General features: G+C 35.0%; 3 protein-coding genes across 3 annotated transcripts; 1 reads left to right on the top strand and 2 right to left on the bottom strand.

The window, feature by feature from the left end:
• Positions 1 to 670: 670 nt before the first annotated feature.
• Positions 671 to 3,046, top strand: LOC103450544 (transcription factor DIVARICATA-like). The gene is made up of 2 exons (XM_008389913.4): positions 671 to 1,879; positions 2,265 to 3,046. Exons 1-2 carry the CDS (start codon positions 1,461 to 1,463, stop codon positions 2,758 to 2,760), a joined length of 915 nt encoding a protein of 304 aa, XP_008388135.2. The 5' UTR covers positions 671 to 1,460; the 3' UTR covers positions 2,761 to 3,046.
• A 6,223-nt stretch (positions 3,047 to 9,269) lies between these two features.
• Positions 9,270 to 15,428, bottom strand: LOC103406971 (uncharacterized). The gene is made up of 5 exons (XM_070809145.1): positions 15,239 to 15,428; positions 15,077 to 15,130; positions 14,032 to 14,116; positions 11,029 to 13,209; positions 9,270 to 9,288 (listed from the first exon to the last, which is right to left on the bottom strand). Exons 1-5 carry the CDS (start codon positions 15,426 to 15,428, stop codon positions 9,270 to 9,272), a joined length of 2,529 nt encoding a protein of 842 aa, XP_070665246.1.
• Positions 15,429 to 15,544: 116 nt separating this feature from the next.
• Positions 15,545 to 16,917, bottom strand: LOC139189885 (uncharacterized). The gene is made up of 5 exons (XM_070809146.1): positions 16,771 to 16,917; positions 16,597 to 16,662; positions 16,282 to 16,374; positions 16,064 to 16,165; positions 15,545 to 15,955 (listed from the first exon to the last, which is right to left on the bottom strand). Exons 1-5 carry the CDS (start codon positions 16,915 to 16,917, stop codon positions 15,545 to 15,547), a joined length of 819 nt encoding a protein of 272 aa, XP_070665247.1.
• Positions 16,918 to 18,865: the final 1,948 nt, after the last annotated feature.

The following is an 18,865-nucleotide window of genomic DNA, read 5'->3' on the forward strand; positions in this document are numbered from 1 at the left end:
TGGGCTAAATCTTGGGGGATATTTGGCCTTGGTTTGACATTTGGCTTGGGTTGGGTTGTGTTTGGGTGGGGGAGGGATAAGTGGGGTATTTTGGCTTTTAGCCTAGGGTTGGGTGTAGTCTTAGAGCTAGTTTTGTATTGTTGTGCTTTGAAAAAAAAAACTGCTTCTGTTGTGCTATGAGAATAAGCTCATTTTTACTGCCTCACGTTTTCAACTTTTTTTTTCACCAAAAACTGTGAAAATAAGTTGTTTTTAAATGCTTAATAAACAATCTTTTTAGCTCAGTTTTTTTTTTATCCCCACTTTTTATAAAAATACCTCAATACTAAATCAATACTTAATATAAATAATCTCGCATTTTCAAAAAATATAATATAAAGTTCTATCTGGGATTTTTTACAGGAAAAAAATAAAGGGAACTTTAACGAAAAGCACCTGGTACTGTTCACTTTAACGAAAAACCACATTTTAACACTAAAAAGTCAATCCTGGTACTATTCACTTTGCCCTTTATTTTGTCCTTATCATTAAAACTCAAAGTTTTCAAGCTCTTTTCATTAGTTTTCCTAAAAATAAATTGGTCTGTTTCTGTGCGCAATTACCAAAAGGCCCACATGCGCATTCTGTCACCAATCAGCGAATCACAGGCTGTCAATTTCAAAGTCTCAACATTTAGTTCAGTTGGGCATCATTCTCCCTAGTTTCTCTCTACTCTTTCCCCTTCTCTCTCTACTCGCTGCGCCCACAAACCCATACCACCAATCACAATTCAACAACTTGACCTCTCTCCATTTTTCACTCTCCCTCTCTCTCTCTCTCTACTTTGTTACTGTTCCATAGATCGCTCAGTCTCACAATCCCCTTCTGCGTTCACTCCTTTCTCGCTCTTCTCCTCTTCTCTCTAGCTTTAACTCCGAAACCTGCAAACCCAGCAAAGAAAACATCAACTTTCTCCTCTTCAGCTCAGCTATGCAAAAAGCTCTCTCCTTTTTCCACTTTCCTTAATTGGGTTCTTGTTTTCTTTTCTGGGTTTTCGTTATAATCTTCTGAAGTTTTCATTTCTCTCTGCCAGCTTCAATCTTTCTTGGAAACTTGATCTGGGTTTTACTCCTTTCGATGTATTTCTGAATTGGCCGTCTAGGGTTTATCTTTGGCAATCTAAGATCTAATATTTTCGAACTTGCTTATTGGATTTCCCCTTGGGTTTTGTAAAGGTTGGGTATTTTTCAGATTCCACAACACGTGCTTGCGCTAAATCCCCCCGAGATTCCTTTCCAAATACTACGCCTTGATTAATTAAGCCTATTTGGTCACAGGGACCTTCACTTCTCTGCATTTCCTATCTGGGTTTTCTCTCTCTTTGAGCTTTCAAAGAGAGAGAGGAGAGAGAAACACTCATTGGCATACTTGCTATGTGATTCAATAGTTGCCCAGATCGGCCAAACTATTTGAAAAAAACCATGTTCAGAGGAATGGAATTTTTCTCTCCAAATCTGCAAAACTCCAATTGGTTGTTTCAAGAGAGCAAGGGAGCCGATTGGACTGCAGAAGAGAACAAGCTATTCGAAAATGCTCTCGCTTTATACGATAAGGACACGCCCGAGCGGTGGCTCAGTGTGGCGGCTATGATCCCCGGAAAGACTGTCGGAGATGTCATCAAACAGTACAAGGAATTAGAAGAAGATGTCAGTGATATCGAAGCCGGGCTTATCCCAATTCCTGGTTACACCAGTAACAATTTCACATTGGAGTGGGTTAACGATCAGGGATTTGACGGGTTGAAGCAGTTTTACAGTGTTGGTGGAAAGCGAGGTGCCTCGACTAGGCCCGCTGATCAGGAGAGAAAGAAAGGGGTGCCATGGACAGAAGAAGAACACAGGTACACTTACTTATTGAATATGTGATATATTTCTTTGTCCTGGTATTTGTTGAGAGCTTGAATCCCATGTCGGGGATTTAAAGCCTTTCATAATAGTTTACTTACTTGAAAAGCTTAGAAGATAAACATAAAGTACAGTTAAAAATCCAGCTGAACAAAGTTAAATGGTATATAGAGCTTCTTAAGCTAAGATTACGATGTTTTGAGGGCTAAAGTCTGTTTGATCTGGTAAATTAGGTTTAATTCGTACAATTTAATATACACATGAACAGTAAATAATCTGTTTAAAATATTGGCTTACTAGAAAAGTGCTTTTGGATTTGCTTCCTAGTGGTGTTCTGCTGCAGTTTTTGATGTTGAAGCTTCTGTAAAAATTGTACTGCAGGCAATTTCTGATGGGCCTTAAAAAGTATGGAAAAGGTGACTGGAGAAACATCTCTCGAAATTTTGTGACCACAAGGACGCCCACTCAGGTTGCTAGTCATGCACAAAAGTACTTTATCAGGCAACTCACAGGAGGGAAGGACAAGAGAAGATCTAGCATCCACGATATCACAACAGTCAATCTCCTCGATGTGAAACCGTCCTCACCTGACAGTACTAAGAGCCCGCCATCATCGGCTCATTCCTCAACCGTGGTGCAGCAGCCACACCAGCATCAGAAGTTGACCGGCACGAGCATTGACTGGAAATCAGCCGATGAGGGACAGCATTTGGTTGGTTCTGCAAATGGGAACAACAACTTCATGGGACCGTTTTGTGGGATGTCTACACACGTACCTAAGCTTGAGGAGCAAAGTTTTCTGAGTGGCAGTCTTCATGGATCTCAGTTTGGACATTACAATGCGAGGTTTGAGATGCAATCAATGCGATACCAGTGAACGTTCGTGCATTAGTTCAATGTTTTGGAATGGGAGGAGGGTGCATTACTCGACCTATGGTGGACAAAAGTTGATGAGGACTTTGTGTTAGTCCGTAGCTCTACAAAAGGATCAGTTAGTTCATCTTCGTATTTACATGAAGCTTTGAGCTTTATGATCACTTGTAATGTTCTGGTTGTGTGCTTTGCGAGTTTGAGTAAATAGTCAGAAACGAAAGAGTAATCTGGGATTGAAAATTTGCATCTGTTTATAAATATTCTATATCAAGTATAATTTTCTGCAAAAAGCGATTTTATGGTACATCCCCCTTTTCTTTTAAGATTTTTTTTGCACAGTTAAACCATCGATGCGGTATATAACTGTAGCATTTGAATCGAAACCCAAAAGTAGTGGAACGGGTAGATTCTTGAGTGAAACTAAGATTATTATTCTCCATTAGTATCTTGTCTGTTACATGACTTATATCCAGTAGTGGATTTAAAATTCTAACTTTGAGGGTCTCAATGTTAAAATAATAGTTATTTTAGATAGAAATGTAGCGCGAAACGAGCAAAAAAAATTCACTTTATTCACTGAGGCATTTCGTAGAAAACTTGGTGAGATTGTTGTCGTCAGTCAAATTATGTTGTGCATATGAACAGATATTGACATATGCCGAAACAATTTGATGAGTAATATCAAGAAAATTATTGAGTGTTGTCGACATAACTTGTCGAGATATGCTTAACAGACATTACATCAAACACTGATAGACTCAAAAGAGATCCATACCAAACATTCGGAATGTCATCGGAAGATCTTCACATGTACATTTCCCAAACTCGATGGACCTGGAACCACCTTGGTACCAATACACATCCACCATTACTTGTATAAATGCACGCATAAATGTGTTTATGTGCTTTAAAACTATCACAGTATTAACTTCATTACTATCTCTTTATCACGAAATATTGTTAGTATCTCTCTCATTACGTTGGTACTAAAATAATTTTAATGCAAGAAAAAAGAACTATGCTTGGTTTTACACAATCCATGTCACGGATGCCCGAGTCCAGTGGATTACTTCAAGTGACAAAAATATAATTGGATCTCTTCACCCCTTACTCGTTTAGGTAAAAAAGGATTTTATATAATGCATCTGACTGCCCCTTAATTGGATCGAATCTTGACCCTAAGCTAAGACCAAGAGACACTAATTCAAGCGAGAGGAATCAAAATACTCATTCATATTAGAAAAATACACAACTCAAAAGGAATTTAGCGTGAGAGTTAATAGAAAAAACAAAGACAAGATTAAGTGTTTAAAAGGAAAAAAAAATTGCGAGGGGTCACATATATATGGTGGTTTAGCCCCTCGGCGGCATATGCACATTTCTTCTAGTCTGATTGTATGTTTAATGAATGCAGTAATTTTTCTCAAAAACGTTACCTGTGGAGTGTAATAAACTTGTAGTTGAAGTAATTAAGAACGTTTACTATGCATTTAAAAATCTTATGTCCAAAACTTTGATAATTCAACAGAAATTCTGATTTTGTGAAATAATTCTCCACAAAGAGCCGTACAACAAAATAAATTAAAAATGTTTCAAATTCCCTCCCACCCTCAAAAGCAAGCCAATTGTCAGTGATATCTGGATAGCCTTGGATTTTGGTTGACTGCCAAATGCAATCAACAAGGGGAATCATGGTTTAATGATTCTTAAGGTGTACTGTGCCATATAAAGAAAAACTTCAAAAAGTCCCCCTAATCCTATTCCTACGGTATTTCATGGGACATCTAAGCCATAATGTTATGACTAATCAATCTTTATGTCAATTTTCTGCATTACTTAATTTTTAGTTGGACCTCAACATATGGGGGCTTTGGATTCTTTGAGAAAAATAATCTTGACTTTTGTTTATGCGTGAAAGCACTTTCATGACAAAAGGGATCTTCTTGCCAGTCAATTTGCAATGTGGATGGAATGATCTTGACTGTATAAGTCACCTGTGCATGGATATCATCAAGCATATGAAACTGTTAACCATCCACGTAGTACTCGGTAATGACGAGAAGGATGCGTTTACATAAGTGGAATGAATTAATGTCTCACTTCGATTGATTTCTGCTTATCCCAATTTCTAACTAATATGATTCCTCCTGACCCTAGTTCTTGATTAGTAAACATTATTCTAAGGGTAAGGATTCTTCAACTGTTCAGTTAAATGGACGGAAGGTAAGATTCTAATGGACCAATTTCTAAGATGTAGCGTTATAGTTGAAATTTCTTCGGTATTAAGACCAATGTTGAAGTAACAATGTTATGGTTGAAAACTCTCTAATGATGATAGTTCTTTAACATAAGTAGTCCTCCACGCGTTTGATCTTAATATCCAAGTGCGCACTTGCTTATTTCGGTTGAAACTGAGAACTGTCTTGTTTTAGTTGACTAGGGTTAACTGTGGATGAGCAGTCATTCCACCAAGCTCCATGTAGTTTACATATGTATGGAGCTCTCCTCATTGCAGCAGTTAGGATTATTTACCACCAACCTTTTTTTTTTTTAATTTGGGATAAGAATTACCACCAACTTTGTGCTTGACTAAGATCAAGTAATTTTTTGGATAATCATTGTATGTCTCACGTGTCATTTTTTTCATTGGAACTAAAAGATTTCCCCCCATGTTTTATCTAGGAGGTAAATCCCAAACAACATCCATTAGGCAGTTAAACATTGGACAAGAATAGCACAATCCGTATTCTAATTCCTATCCCTATTCCCGTTTCTATTCCCATTCCTTGAATTGGAGAGATTTTTCAGTATCCGGAAAACAAGCATATATGTTGTATATCATTATATAAGTGGGAAGATACTTGAAAAAAATAATTACACTTTTATAATGACATATAATATATGTATCCGTATTTTGAGCACATTAAAAAATCTCTCTTTGAATTGGACCCTTTGTTTAGTTGCTTGCTGTTGCTAATTGCTGGCACTAAAATTATTGTTTGCTTTATGCAAAAACCTTATGAAAAGCCTAGTGCCCACCATATTGCCTTGTACACCTTATTTTGGTCCCACCCACTAGACAAAATACTCGGGGCAACATGACCAAATTATAAAGAATGGGTTATCCTTACAAAAAAAATTTGAACTATTAAGCCAACAAGATCCTCTCTGGATTCTGGGAATTCGTGAATTGTGTTCATTCATCGTACATCGTGTGATCAATTTTTGTCAAGTACTATTTATGCTTATTTTTAAATAAAATTATTTAAAATAATTTCTGATCGTATGATGTACGATAAACAAACACGATTCACAAATCTTCGAGATTCTCAAAAAAAAATCCGACGAGAATTAAGACTCAACTATTATGTGACAAGTTTACCCACTTTCTTTTTTCAAAGAAGCAACTTTTCTGCAAGTTGCATAGCAAAAGCACTTTTGGCTACCTTTATTCTAATTTTGATTATTAGCTTTTTATGTTTGATTTATGACCACATATACCTTAGTCACAAAACCCCCGCCCACTTTTTGGCTTTCTTGTGTTCCCTCAATGTTTATACAAAAGTATTGTGATTCTTCTCTCCAATAGTTTTGAGCTTTCCGTAGACATGCCTTTCAGCCATGCGTAAAATAAAATTTGGCAACCCAAATGGCACCAAGTGATGAAACAACGAATATGAGACGAACTGTAAATTTGTACATTTAAAATAATAGTGTTTTTTTTTGTTTAAATTTATAAATAGAATACATGTAGTTAGTGGCAGAGTCAGAAATATTGTCATAGGTGGTCAATTTTACATGAAGTGAGAGATTTAACTAAGTCACACATTGAGAGTCAAGCCTAAAACTTCCCACTTACAATTGAAAATGAACAGAGCTAAAAAAATTGAACTCATTGTTGTTCATCAAAATAGAAAAATACACATCCATAAACAATATATATCTTAAATACTAATATATAATCTCTGATTCATTCTAATTGTGCATTATCTCTATTATTTTTCTTTTTAGTGTCTTATGACTGTTTATAATATAATAAATTCAATATATCTACACATTAGACTGATAATCATCATTCCAAAAATTATTATATATAGACTATTCCTGACTTATTTTGACTAAAATTCCAAAACAATGTTAGTAAGGAATTCAATAATTACTAGGGTGAGAAGGGTCAAAGCTGAACAAACTTGGCAAAATGTTAGAAAAGATCTACATTATTGCTATAGTGATGCAAATGGGCAGAAGGTTTAGCTGATCCTTCTAAGCCTGAATTGGCTCCGCCCCTGCATGTAGCCTTTGCAGATAATTGCACGTATTCAAAGTTAATCGTGTTTGAAAGAAAAAAAAACGCTTAGTGAATCGTTTGTGTGAATTATTTATTATTTTGTTTAGTGCATCATTTCGGTCGTTGGTGTCATTAACAGAAAAAAAGAAAAGAAAAAAAAAGTTGAAAGGGTGGAGAAAGTGGAAGAGATTTCATATCTGTTAATAACCAATGAACACTCTAATATATTTAATTAAGTTGCACATTTGGCATCCAAACAAATGAAACATGTTTTAATATACATTGCAACAAAGCAAATATATAATATTATAACTAAAAAGAGTGGCTTGCTGCATCAACTACTTATAATTTTCAATTTGAAAAGTGATTGTTGGGAAATAGTAATACACAACAAAAGTTGATTATTTGAGGTGATATGTATATACGGTGATGCTGTCCACACATCATTTTTCATCTTTTACACATTTCTCATAATTTTTAGTCACCGATTGAATGGATTGAAAAAATATTAAATAATAAAAATTAACACAGAGTGTAAGATAAGTAAAATAGATGTGTGGATAGCACCACCCATGTGTATATCATCTGTTTTGAGCTGCGTAGGCAATGTGATGAGAGGGTGGAAATCCTTGTCATGTTTTCCATTACTTGGTTCAAAAACCTAACTTTTCCTACTCTTTGTGAAGGTTGTTCCTAGTTCTTGTGCATATATATCACCGATTAATTTGGTAGAAAATAAGCACTTTCTTGCTTGTGAAAGAGGCTGCTGCTTTATTAGAGTGAAAAGGAAAAAAAAAAGCAATAGCACGTACTTCTCGTTTAATTGTATCAATTCACACTACTATGAGTATGCTAACTATCATCTACCAATATTATAATGTGTAAATTAGTAACATCATGTGACGGTGTGATCATCACATTAAAAATGTTTCATACTGTTATAGACTTTAGTATTGCAAGTTGAGGCAAATGATAATTCATTTGCTTCTACCAAAATGAAAATAAATATGGAAACAAGAACAGGAGGAATTGGTAAGATTTTGCATGCAGAGGGGTTGATTAACAAAGAATCTAGGTCCTTACTGCTCTTGCGAGATAGGGATACTTCTTAAGGTGTCCATCACACATTCACGTCAGTTGTGGGGCCATAATTTCAACAAAAAAAGTTTCATTGGACTATATTGTTGAGTATCTGGTGGGCACTTACCAATTCTTGCACAATTTGTCAAAAGCTTACGCCAACGTATGTCGACAACTACTAAGATCAATAAAGGCTTGTTGAGGGCAACTGTAGTAAACTGTCTAGTAATGTTGAAGGCTGCCAAGACTTGGCATTTCATTGAGCACTTGGTCGTAGAATAAAGTCACATACAAGAAAAGAGAAAGCAAAGACATGTTGTTGGAAAATATTAGTATTTAGGTTTATTTTAGTATTTGGGTTTTGCTTATTAGTTTAGAAATTGGGCTTAGTCCATCCGAGTTAGGAGTTCTTAGGTTTTGCTCTCTATAAATATAACTTGTAGTTTAGCATGAATAATAAGTCATTCACAATGTAGTCTCTTAGGGTTTTGTAGTCATTTCGGCATTCTAGTTTGTTTAATAATATTCTTATTATTTTGTTAGTCTTGTTCATTTCGCACTCTGATATTCAACTTGGTATCAGAGCGGGTTCAATCCTTAGGGTACAATCCGTTCTCATTGGTATCAATTTGTTTGCCTTTGTCGTCATTTGTTTTAGATTGTTAGTTGGTATTGATTGTTTGCAAGAGAAAAAAAAGGAAAACAGAAAGGTTCTGCTGTTTGTTCGCATGAAAGAAAAAGAAAGAAAAATGGGAAGGAAGGAAAGGATAGAAAAAGAAAAAAAAAAGGCTGATGTTGTTGGTTCACACAGAAGGAAAAAAAGGAAGGAAGAAGGAAGGGGGAAAAAAAGGGAAAAAAAGAAAGAAAAAGTTGGAGGTTTTTTGGCCCACACGGGCAAAGAGAAAATATAGGCGGTTTGCCAGCCATTTTTTGGTTTGATTGAGATTGTTTTGTGTTCATCATTCAAGTGCTTGGAATTGTGACCACTTGAGTGATTGTGTTGTGTTTGTTCATTCGTTGTTACAATTGAGATATGGAAATCTCGTCCATTTAGTGACGGGTTCTTTCCATACTCTTAACTCTAGCTAGTCGGAACCAGAATCAGTTTGCCAGTAAGAATCAAGAATCAGTTTGCCAGTTTGCAATCAAGAATCAAGAATCAAGCTAAGTCAAGAATCAAGAATCAAGTCAAGTCAAGTCAAGAATCAAGTCAAGTCAAGTTTGCATGCCTGCCAGTCCGCCTAACAGAGCCAGTCCGCATCTACTTTTTTGCAAACTCATGTCGTATACCACCATGAGTTTGACAGGGGGTGTTGGAAAATATTAGTATTTAGGTTTATTTTAGTATTTAAGTTTTGCTTGTTAGTTTAGTAATTGGGCCTAGCCCATCCGAGTTAGGGTTTCTTAGGTTTTGCTTTCTATAAATATAACTTGTAATTTAGCATGAATAATAAGTCATTCACAATGTAGTCTCTTAGGGTTTTGTAGCCGTTTCGGCATTCTAGTTTGTTTAACAATAATCTTATTATTCTGTTAGTCTTGTTCGTTCCGCACTCTGATATTCAACTCATGGATGATAAAAGAAAACAAAATTAAAAGAAGACGGAAGTTATGATTTAGTTTTCCATAACTGTTTATTGGGGTTAAATACAAATACACAATCATATATACATAGAGATTTTGAAGTTGTTGGGATCATGGACAACCAATGACCTATGTGACTCCACCACGTAGTACTATCAATCACTATAGTTAAGACCAGCTGCATTTGAACGAATTTGTAAAATCCTTGTGGAAAATGAATAATAGATATATTATGTCTATTTTGAGCCGGCTTCGAGTTCTCAATTAAGAAGTGAGGTCTTTCTAAAGGAAGACAAAGCAATTCTTTAATTGTATATAAAGAGGACTAAGATATATTAGTCGTATGATTAAAATTGGAGCTGACTTTGTATCAATGTCAACCCCTTCCATGTGAGAAATTTTGAGTTAGAATCCAAGAAATATAATTTTATTCCTAATTCCTACACGAATAGGAACGAGCGAACCAGTATGGATTGGACTTTCCTTTCAATCTTGGTTAGTTAATTAGATCCGTTTTAAACACAGCCCGCATCCAAAACCCACTAATTAGTAAACGGGCCCAGGCTAGGGCTCTACAACTGCAAATCTGCTACTTTTGAAGGATGCTTTGGTTCAAGTTCAGAATTAACACAAATCACATCGGCGAAAACCAGGTTTTATATAGGCTTTATAAGTTTAAGTGGCTTGTCATGTTTTGAAAGGGATCGACTAAAGATAAAAGTTTAGTCTTGGGCGCTGGGGAATTCTTATTTGAATGTTCTGGTATTGGAGTCATGAGCCGAAGATTTGCTTGACAAAAACATACATTGTTCGTCAGAGATTAACTATTTGGTGTTAGTCCTTCATTTATAGACAGTTGACTCATGGGAGATGAATGTCTATTGAACTTCAAGACAACAAATAACTAAAATTATGTCTTTAGGACATTAACAATATGCAAACCTCCAGTGGCGAAGCCAGGAATTGACGGGGGGAGGGGCGAAGTTAAAAGAGTACAAGGTTCAAAACAATAGCAACAACCAAATCATTTTCTATAATAATGTCTTCCATAATTTATCAATACAAACAAATTACAATTGTTGCCGACGAGGTTTCATATCATGAAAACGTCGCATAATAGGCTCATTATCAATAAAAGTAAATACATCTCTCTCAATATAAACAAGCATACTATCACTCAACCATTGATCTCCCATTTTGTTACGCAATGGTGTTTTCACAATCTTCATAGCAGAAAAAGCTCTCTCCACCGAAGCGGTTGCAACCGGTAAAACCAAAGCCAATGTAAGAAGCTTATACACTAATATATAGCTTGCAAACCTCCCAGTCTTCACCAACTCTTTTGCAAGATCACCAATTCCTCTCAATGATGAAAACTCACTGTGCATCTTCATATCGTAAATGTAATTGTCAAGTTGAATTGGAAGGTTCATGAGGTCCATACGATCAAAATCTTGAGGATAAAGTTGAGCTAGACGAACAATTTTTGCTTTGTCAAAAGATGCAAAATTATTCACCGGACTCAAACATGCCATACAAAGAAGCAACTCGGTGTTTACCTCATTAAAGCGATCATTCAATTCCTTTAATTGTGTGTCAAGGACTTGAAAATAGAGGTCCACATGATAGTAATGGAAGTTTGTGAGTCTTGGAGCTTTACGCCTTGATTTTCCGGGTACGAAATGCAAATCCTTCATGTTAGGAACGACAATATCATGCTCTTGACAAAACTTTTGTACATCATCAAGTAAGTCCCCAAAGTCATCATCTCTCAAGGATTGTAATCTTTGCTTGCATACTTCCACTAACGTCATTGCAGTCACAATATCTTGATCTTTCTTTTGTAATGCTTGTGATAACTCATTTGTAATTCCCAATACGAGTCTCATAAAAAAAAGGTGAAACACAAAATCAAAAGTTTGTATGTTATGAAATAACTGACTTATTTCACCGAAACTGTCTTGGTTGGTATCATCTTTAATCCATTCAAGCACTTCCACCACGGTTTCAAACATGACAATAATACTAATTATAGTACCATAATGTGAGTTCCAACGTGTATCACAAGGACGCATGAGACTACTCTCTTGATTTAACCCTCTACCCGTTTCAAGATCACCAATATCAAGAGCTTTCTTAATTTGTTCCAGTTGTTTCTCTCTAAATGCATCACGACGCTTACACGATGATCCAATAGTATTGACCAAAATACTAGCATTGTTGAAGAAAATGGCAACACCCTCAATTCCTTTTGCAACGGCTACAAGAGCTAGTTGAAGTTGGTGTGCAAAACAATGAACATAAAATGCTTGAGGATACTTGTTCAAAATTTTTGCTTTAAGGCCATTGAGTTCTCCTTTCATATTACTAGCTCCATCATAGCCTTGTCCCCGTAACTTGGACATACTCAAATTTGTTGAAGCAAATAATCTCTCAACGGCCTTTTCAAGCGAGCTACTAGTTGTAGATGAGACATGTTGCACACCCAAAAACCTTTCAATTACTTCTCCTTCTTTGTTCACATAACGCAATACCACCGCCATTTGCTCTTTAGTTGAAGAATCACGTGATCCATCAACCGAAAGAGAAAAAAATGTACCTTCCATATCTTTAGTAATTGCACCAATAGTTTCAATGGTGCAAGCACGGACAAGATCTTTTTTAATATCGGAAGAAGTATACTTGAGATTCTCGGGAGCATTCTCAAACACAACCTTCCTAACTTTATCATTATGATCGGCAAGAAATTGCATAAGCTCCAAATAATTACCCCTATTGCTTGATTTGAACAATTCATCATGGCCACGAAAAGGCAAACCTTGTTGCAACAACCATCTTGTGCAATCAAGTGTGCCACACAATAAAGTGTGATAATTAATGCGAGCTTCATCAGTTTGCTTAATCACAAATGTTTCAATATGTTGCTTTTGCGTCATCAAATCTCTAGCTTGTTGTAAAGCTTTATTATAAAGACTTCCAACACCTCCCTCATGATCTCGAAAATTTTCGGGTCCTTTCCTCCAATTTGTAAACCCAATCTCGGTGAAGACATCACTTCCGGCATTTCCCTCTTTATCAAAATCACACTTGAATAGATAGCAATAACGGCAAAATGCAGCATCTTTTACTATACTATACTCCAACCACTTAAAATTATCAAACCAACGGGTAACAAAACATCGATTGTTGCTAACTTTTCTGGGCATGATGTGGTCTTTAGGTTGACAAGGATTATTTTGGAGATAGTGTCGACGAATTGCTTCACGATAATTAGGTGGATAATCAAGTATTCGACATCTATGTCCAGGGTCTGAAGGAAGATTAGCCAGTATTTCATCCAACTCAGTGACCTCACTTTGTTGGGAACTACCCGGAATATTCGAAGAATGAATATTTGGAATATTCGAAGGAGGACTACTCGGAATATTCGAAGAAGGACTAGCCGAAATATTTGAAGGAGGATTTAAGCACTGTTTCTTATAGTATCGTTCCATTATGTAACTGTATATGGAAAAGACAAGAAAAAGTCTTAGACTCTTAATCCTAGAGTAAACTATACTATAGTCAATATGAGTACTAACTAATTAAACCAACAATTCAATTAATCAATACCAATATTCATATAAATTATTTAATACACAAAAATTCAATTCATAAATTAATATCAATAATCAATTAATCAATAATCCAGAATTCAATTTTTACTCTAGTCAATAATTTCATTCATCAATAATCATTCATAGGATTCATATTTATACGCAAAAATAAAAAATCAATAACTATATTAGTGTATTACTCTATGATTCTATATTAATAAACTAAAATTTCGTATTAATTAATCAATTAGGGTTAGGGATAATATAAATTAGAAAGTTAAAAAATTTACCCAAAATTGAGAGAGAAGTGAAAAACCAACCAGTAGGTTGGTTGCTAGAGGCTGGCGGCTGGCTGGCTCGGCTTGAAGGAGAAATAAGGGACAACGGAACGGGACGGAGGGCGCTGAAATTGAAACTGCTGCTGGGATTTGGGGGGGCACGGCTGTTCTGATTGGTTCTTAAAAAGGAGTTTTGTTTTGAAAAAGTGTTGGCTGCTTTAAAGGCACGGGACAATGGTTCCCTTTATTTATTTATTTTTTTTTTAACCTATCAAACGAAACGATTCGTTTTAGTAAGGAGTTTGTTTCTTTTTAAATGAAACGATGCCGTTTCATTTAAGGGATTTGAAAACAAAAACATAAGCTACTGCACAGCAGCAGAAACTCAAGCAGAAACCCAGATAGAAACTGATATGCAGTGCAGGTGTAGCCATTAATTCCGACAAGACCAGAGGGGCGGAACCACCCTCCTGGGCTTAATTTCCGGCGAGGGGAGGGGCTGACGCCCCTCCCAGTCCCTCTGTAGCTTCGCCACTGCAAACCTCAATCTACGATACAAGTCAGCATGTTCAGTTTCTATTTTGTTTTTTATTTCAATTATGTAATATTGAATATTATCTCGACGATATAAAATAATAGTGATTACAATTCTTATTCTTGGTACATATTAAATATCCCGTTGCTTTCAAGCATTGTTCAAAAAATAAGGAACGGACCAGGTATGGTACGTTAAAAATACGTCCATGTACATGTATTATTCGACAACTTCGTTAAAATTTAAAAAATTTGGCATTTTTTAAATTTTAAATTTTAATTTATTTAAAATATTTTTATTTCTTCGATAATATGTTAAAAATACATATAGAAAACATGAATGTTATAAATGGGTTAAAATAATGTGTAATTACATGTATAACACTACTACAATATATGCTATCACCGTCGGAGCAAAAACCGACGAGAAATCCGATTTCAATCAGAAATTTGGCAAAAATTCGACACAAAACAATGTAATGTCGCATTTTCAAAGCGACACTATTGCTATCGTCACGAAATGGCTTTAGTGTCGGTTTCTTGGCTTAAACTGCCACTAAACAGCGTCGCTTTAAAGCGACACTAAAATTCACGTCGGTTTAAACCGACATATACGTACACGTTACGTCGCTTTAAAGCGACGTTCATTAGCAATTTAATTGTAAAATATCCATCCTACTGTCTCTTTTAAACGACATCGAAATAAAATTAAATCAATTTAATATCCCATAAATTGACGTCAAATAACAATTAAATAAATAAAATATGCAAACTAATAACGGTCTTAACCGACACCACCTTTGTTAATAATAATAAAAAAAACCGACAAACTGCATTCGTCTTCAATTAATTGTAACAGAAAAAATTTATATAATTACAATAATAAATTCCAAGGCCAAAATAAACATTAATGAAAATAATTAACAAGAAAAATAGTGCCAAAATACACAAATATTGTACATCTAACGTTCCACTTAATATACAAAAACTCATCCGTCATAACAACTACTAAATCTGACATTACAAACATAACATAAAAAAATAAAAAAGATAGAACAATTAAAGTGTCATATTTAGCCGACAAGAAAGCGAACCAAATAAACTACTGAACTGAATCTGTGCCTGAATGTGGCACATATCCTTCTCGTCCTTGAGGTCCTATATCTGATGTCAACATCCTCGACAAATCCACATCAGATCCAACACCCGCAAGCATTTCATTAAACCCCCCAGCTGGAAATTCAAGACAAGGAGCAGCCATCTCGGGTCGATATATTGGCACTTGATAAGGCGGCTCCTGCATGTAAGGCATGGGAGGCGACTACTGCATGTATGTCGTGGGCTGCATAGGCATCGGATACATAGGATACAGAGGTTACTGATTATGGCCAGCATAAGGATATGCAGGGGTGGCTGACTTTGACCCGACTATTGAGGAGGATGAGGCTGACTCTGGCCTGACTGTTGGGTTCCCGGGCTATACGGTGGTTGTGGTTGTAGTTGTGGCTGAAATCTTTGGAAAAGCCACACAAACATCTGACTTTGCTTGTTCTCTAGGTCTGAAATCCGTTTATTGTTATTTTCGTCCTTCAATTTCAACTCATTATTTTGAGTCATCAGCAATGCCATTGCACTGTTAGATGACCTCTTGGAGGAAATTGATGTAGAAGATGAAGAAAACGCATAGGACACCATATCAGGAGTCACCCCATGACCGTATCCTCTGACTCTATTATACCTCTCAGGACCCATTGTATCAACATACACACGGGTCCTAAGATCTTCATTATCCTCTTGCCCCGACTGAATCAAAGTTTGCAGATTGCTCTCCATTGTTGCCTTGCATTACAATTTTTAAAAATAAAAATTCATTCATAAAACAGAAAAATAAGCTATAGATAATAAAAATTAATAACAATGAAATACTAACACAGCAAAATAAATTACCCATGTACGCTCCGATGTTTCATCAATCCAAGTTTCATTTTTTCGTGTATGACATTCACGAAAAAAGGTTACAGGATCGTCTTCTTTCCCATGCTTCTTCCGCTTTACCAAAAATAAAATTTCACACGAACAATTTTAAGCAAACCTCATTAAAATTAAAATTTATAACAACTATAGAATATTTAAAATAACATTTCTTCAAATTGTACAATCCATACATATTCTTGCCGCTTTCTTGCAAAAGATTTTGTACCAGTAGTATGGTTCATTGTTTTCCTTTGCCGATTAATCTTGTTTTTTTCAGCAACCTCCTGAAAATAAAAATAAAAAATTTATTAGACAAATTTATAGTTATAACAAAATAAACTACATAACGATTACCTTTGTTTTATCTCCACTCCAGTATGCCAACAAATTAACCCACTCGGTAGGATTCACATCAGGAGGAGGCTGGCGAGGCTCCTCTGCTGCTCTTTCGGTATAATACTTTTTTTTAACTTATTTCTAAACTCTTTATGTGCATGCTCAACAACCTTAAGCGTCATAAAGCGGATCAAAGGAGTTTTTGGTATATCTGCATCTTTAAAAACAATATTTCCCTACATCCATAAAAAAAAAAAAAAAAAAAAAAAAATCAACCAAGTCAAATATTATAACAATCATTGAATTATTCTTTTATTTTCTAGTAAAAATAAAAATATCTATACCTTAATTCTATTCCAGAAAGCTTCCTTATCTACATCCTTAATCTTACGCCAATGCTTCGCCAATGGGAGATTTCTGTGGTCTCTAACCTCCGATGCCACATATTTTGAAAATGCACTAGAATTATCACTAATGCATTTTCCGGACATATCAAATGAACAAAGCTATTTCGTCAATTTGGGAACTGAGGGTCCTCGCCTCCGTTGAGATGTTCCTTGTTCATACAAAAACCACAATTAAAACACACCAAAAAAGTAGGAAACAACTGTAAATTTTCAGTTTAAGCATAATAGTAGATTAAACACACACAAAAAAAAAAAAAAATAGAAACGAAACTAATAATAATATGGAAAAATAACCAGCTTCGACCTCCTCCTCTTCCATATGAAGTTCCTCATAACGTTGATGATCACTACTACTATCCATAGCAAAAGTAAAGGAATCATGGAAGAAATGCGGAATAAAGAAGATGGAGAAGGAGAGGGAGTCAAATGAGAGAGTCAAATGAGAGAATGAAAAGGAAACACACGGAAATAGGTCGAAATATAGAAGCTTAAATATGGAAAAAAACTTAGCATCGAAATATGAAAACATTACGTCGCTTAAAACCGACACAACCTTTGACTCGACCTAGATACACATAGCCTGACACACTTTTGACTGCAAGGATACTACTGGCGTCGAAATAGGGTCATATTGCGACGGTTAAAACTGACGTTATTCTTACAGATTTGCCTAGCGTCGAAATAAAAGACAATTTGCGTCGGTTTTAACCGACGTTCTTCTGACATACAGTCATTGCAGTGGCCTCGGAATTGGACGTGCGAATGAACCGAGACATCGAAATAATAAATGGTTGCGTCAAAATAATCAGTGGTTGCGTTGGTTTAAAACGACGCATGAAACGAGGCGTCGAAATAATAAGTGGTTGCGTCGAAATAATAAGTGGTTGCATCGGTTTAAACCGACGCCACTACTTATTATTTTGACGCAACCACTTATTATTTCGATGCCTCGGTTCATTCGCACGTCCAATATGACCCTAATTCTTCCAATCCATTTCCCCGTGCAAAAAAACTAGGAAAATTCCCGCCCAACATTAAAAAAAAAGAGTTTAACTAAAAAAAAAATGTAAACGAGGAGAAAAAAAAAAGTTTAACCCAAAATTAAAAAATAAGCAGTTATGTTATTTCATATAATATTTTAATAAATAAAATTTAACTTATACATAATACTTAATAAAAAAGAGAAATATAATTTTAGGATCATTTTGATATAGACGCCTTAAATTTGAATTTTTTTAATCAAACATCTATAACTTTTAAACTTTTGATCAAACATTCTTCTGTTAATTTTTAATTAAAAAAATATGAATTTTATTGTAAATAATTGACCAACTAGTTCACAAAATAATATGATAAATATTCTAAAATCACCACAAACTTCCTATCTTATCTTATCATAATTCGTTTAAAATGAATTTTTCTTATGCAAATAATTTGTTGTTTTAAATTATAAAAACATATAAACATCATATTAACATACAATTATGAAATATAACATGCACAAATATTAAATATAACGTACCAATTTGTATTAATCTGGGTATGTATTAGTATTTTGGTACGTTATGCAATTTTTTATTTAGTACGTACCAAGTTATTAGTACGTTGTATTATCCTTATTTTGGTACGTACAAAACTTATGGTACGTTATGTGTAAGTTGTGTAACCCAAAAAAAAGATAACTTTTCACATTAAAACATTGCACTAAAAAATATTTTGTCAACTCTTAAGAGTTTATTCATACTTTCATTAAGTGTAAATATTTTAAATTGAAGATTGAAATCATTCACTGTATTCATATAGGGTGAAAGAGTGTACATATAAAAAATCATCAAAATTGGAGTTAAAATAACCGTTAAATCGTGATTTTTCGTTAATAATCGTCGAATAAGTTTTTCCCGTTACTTTATCTCAGAATGTTTTTTTTTTTTGCAATTTTTGGCGTATGCGATCTCGAATTATATACAAACATGTTTGACGGTTGGATCGTTGAAATTAGTTTCGTAGAATTTGTATTCCATCAAAACGATAG

This window comes from Malus domestica, chromosome 12, assembly GCF_042453785.1.
Source record: "Malus domestica chromosome 12, GDT2T_hap1".
Classification (NCBI taxonomy): Eukaryota; Viridiplantae; Streptophyta; class Magnoliopsida; order Rosales; family Rosaceae; genus Malus; species Malus domestica.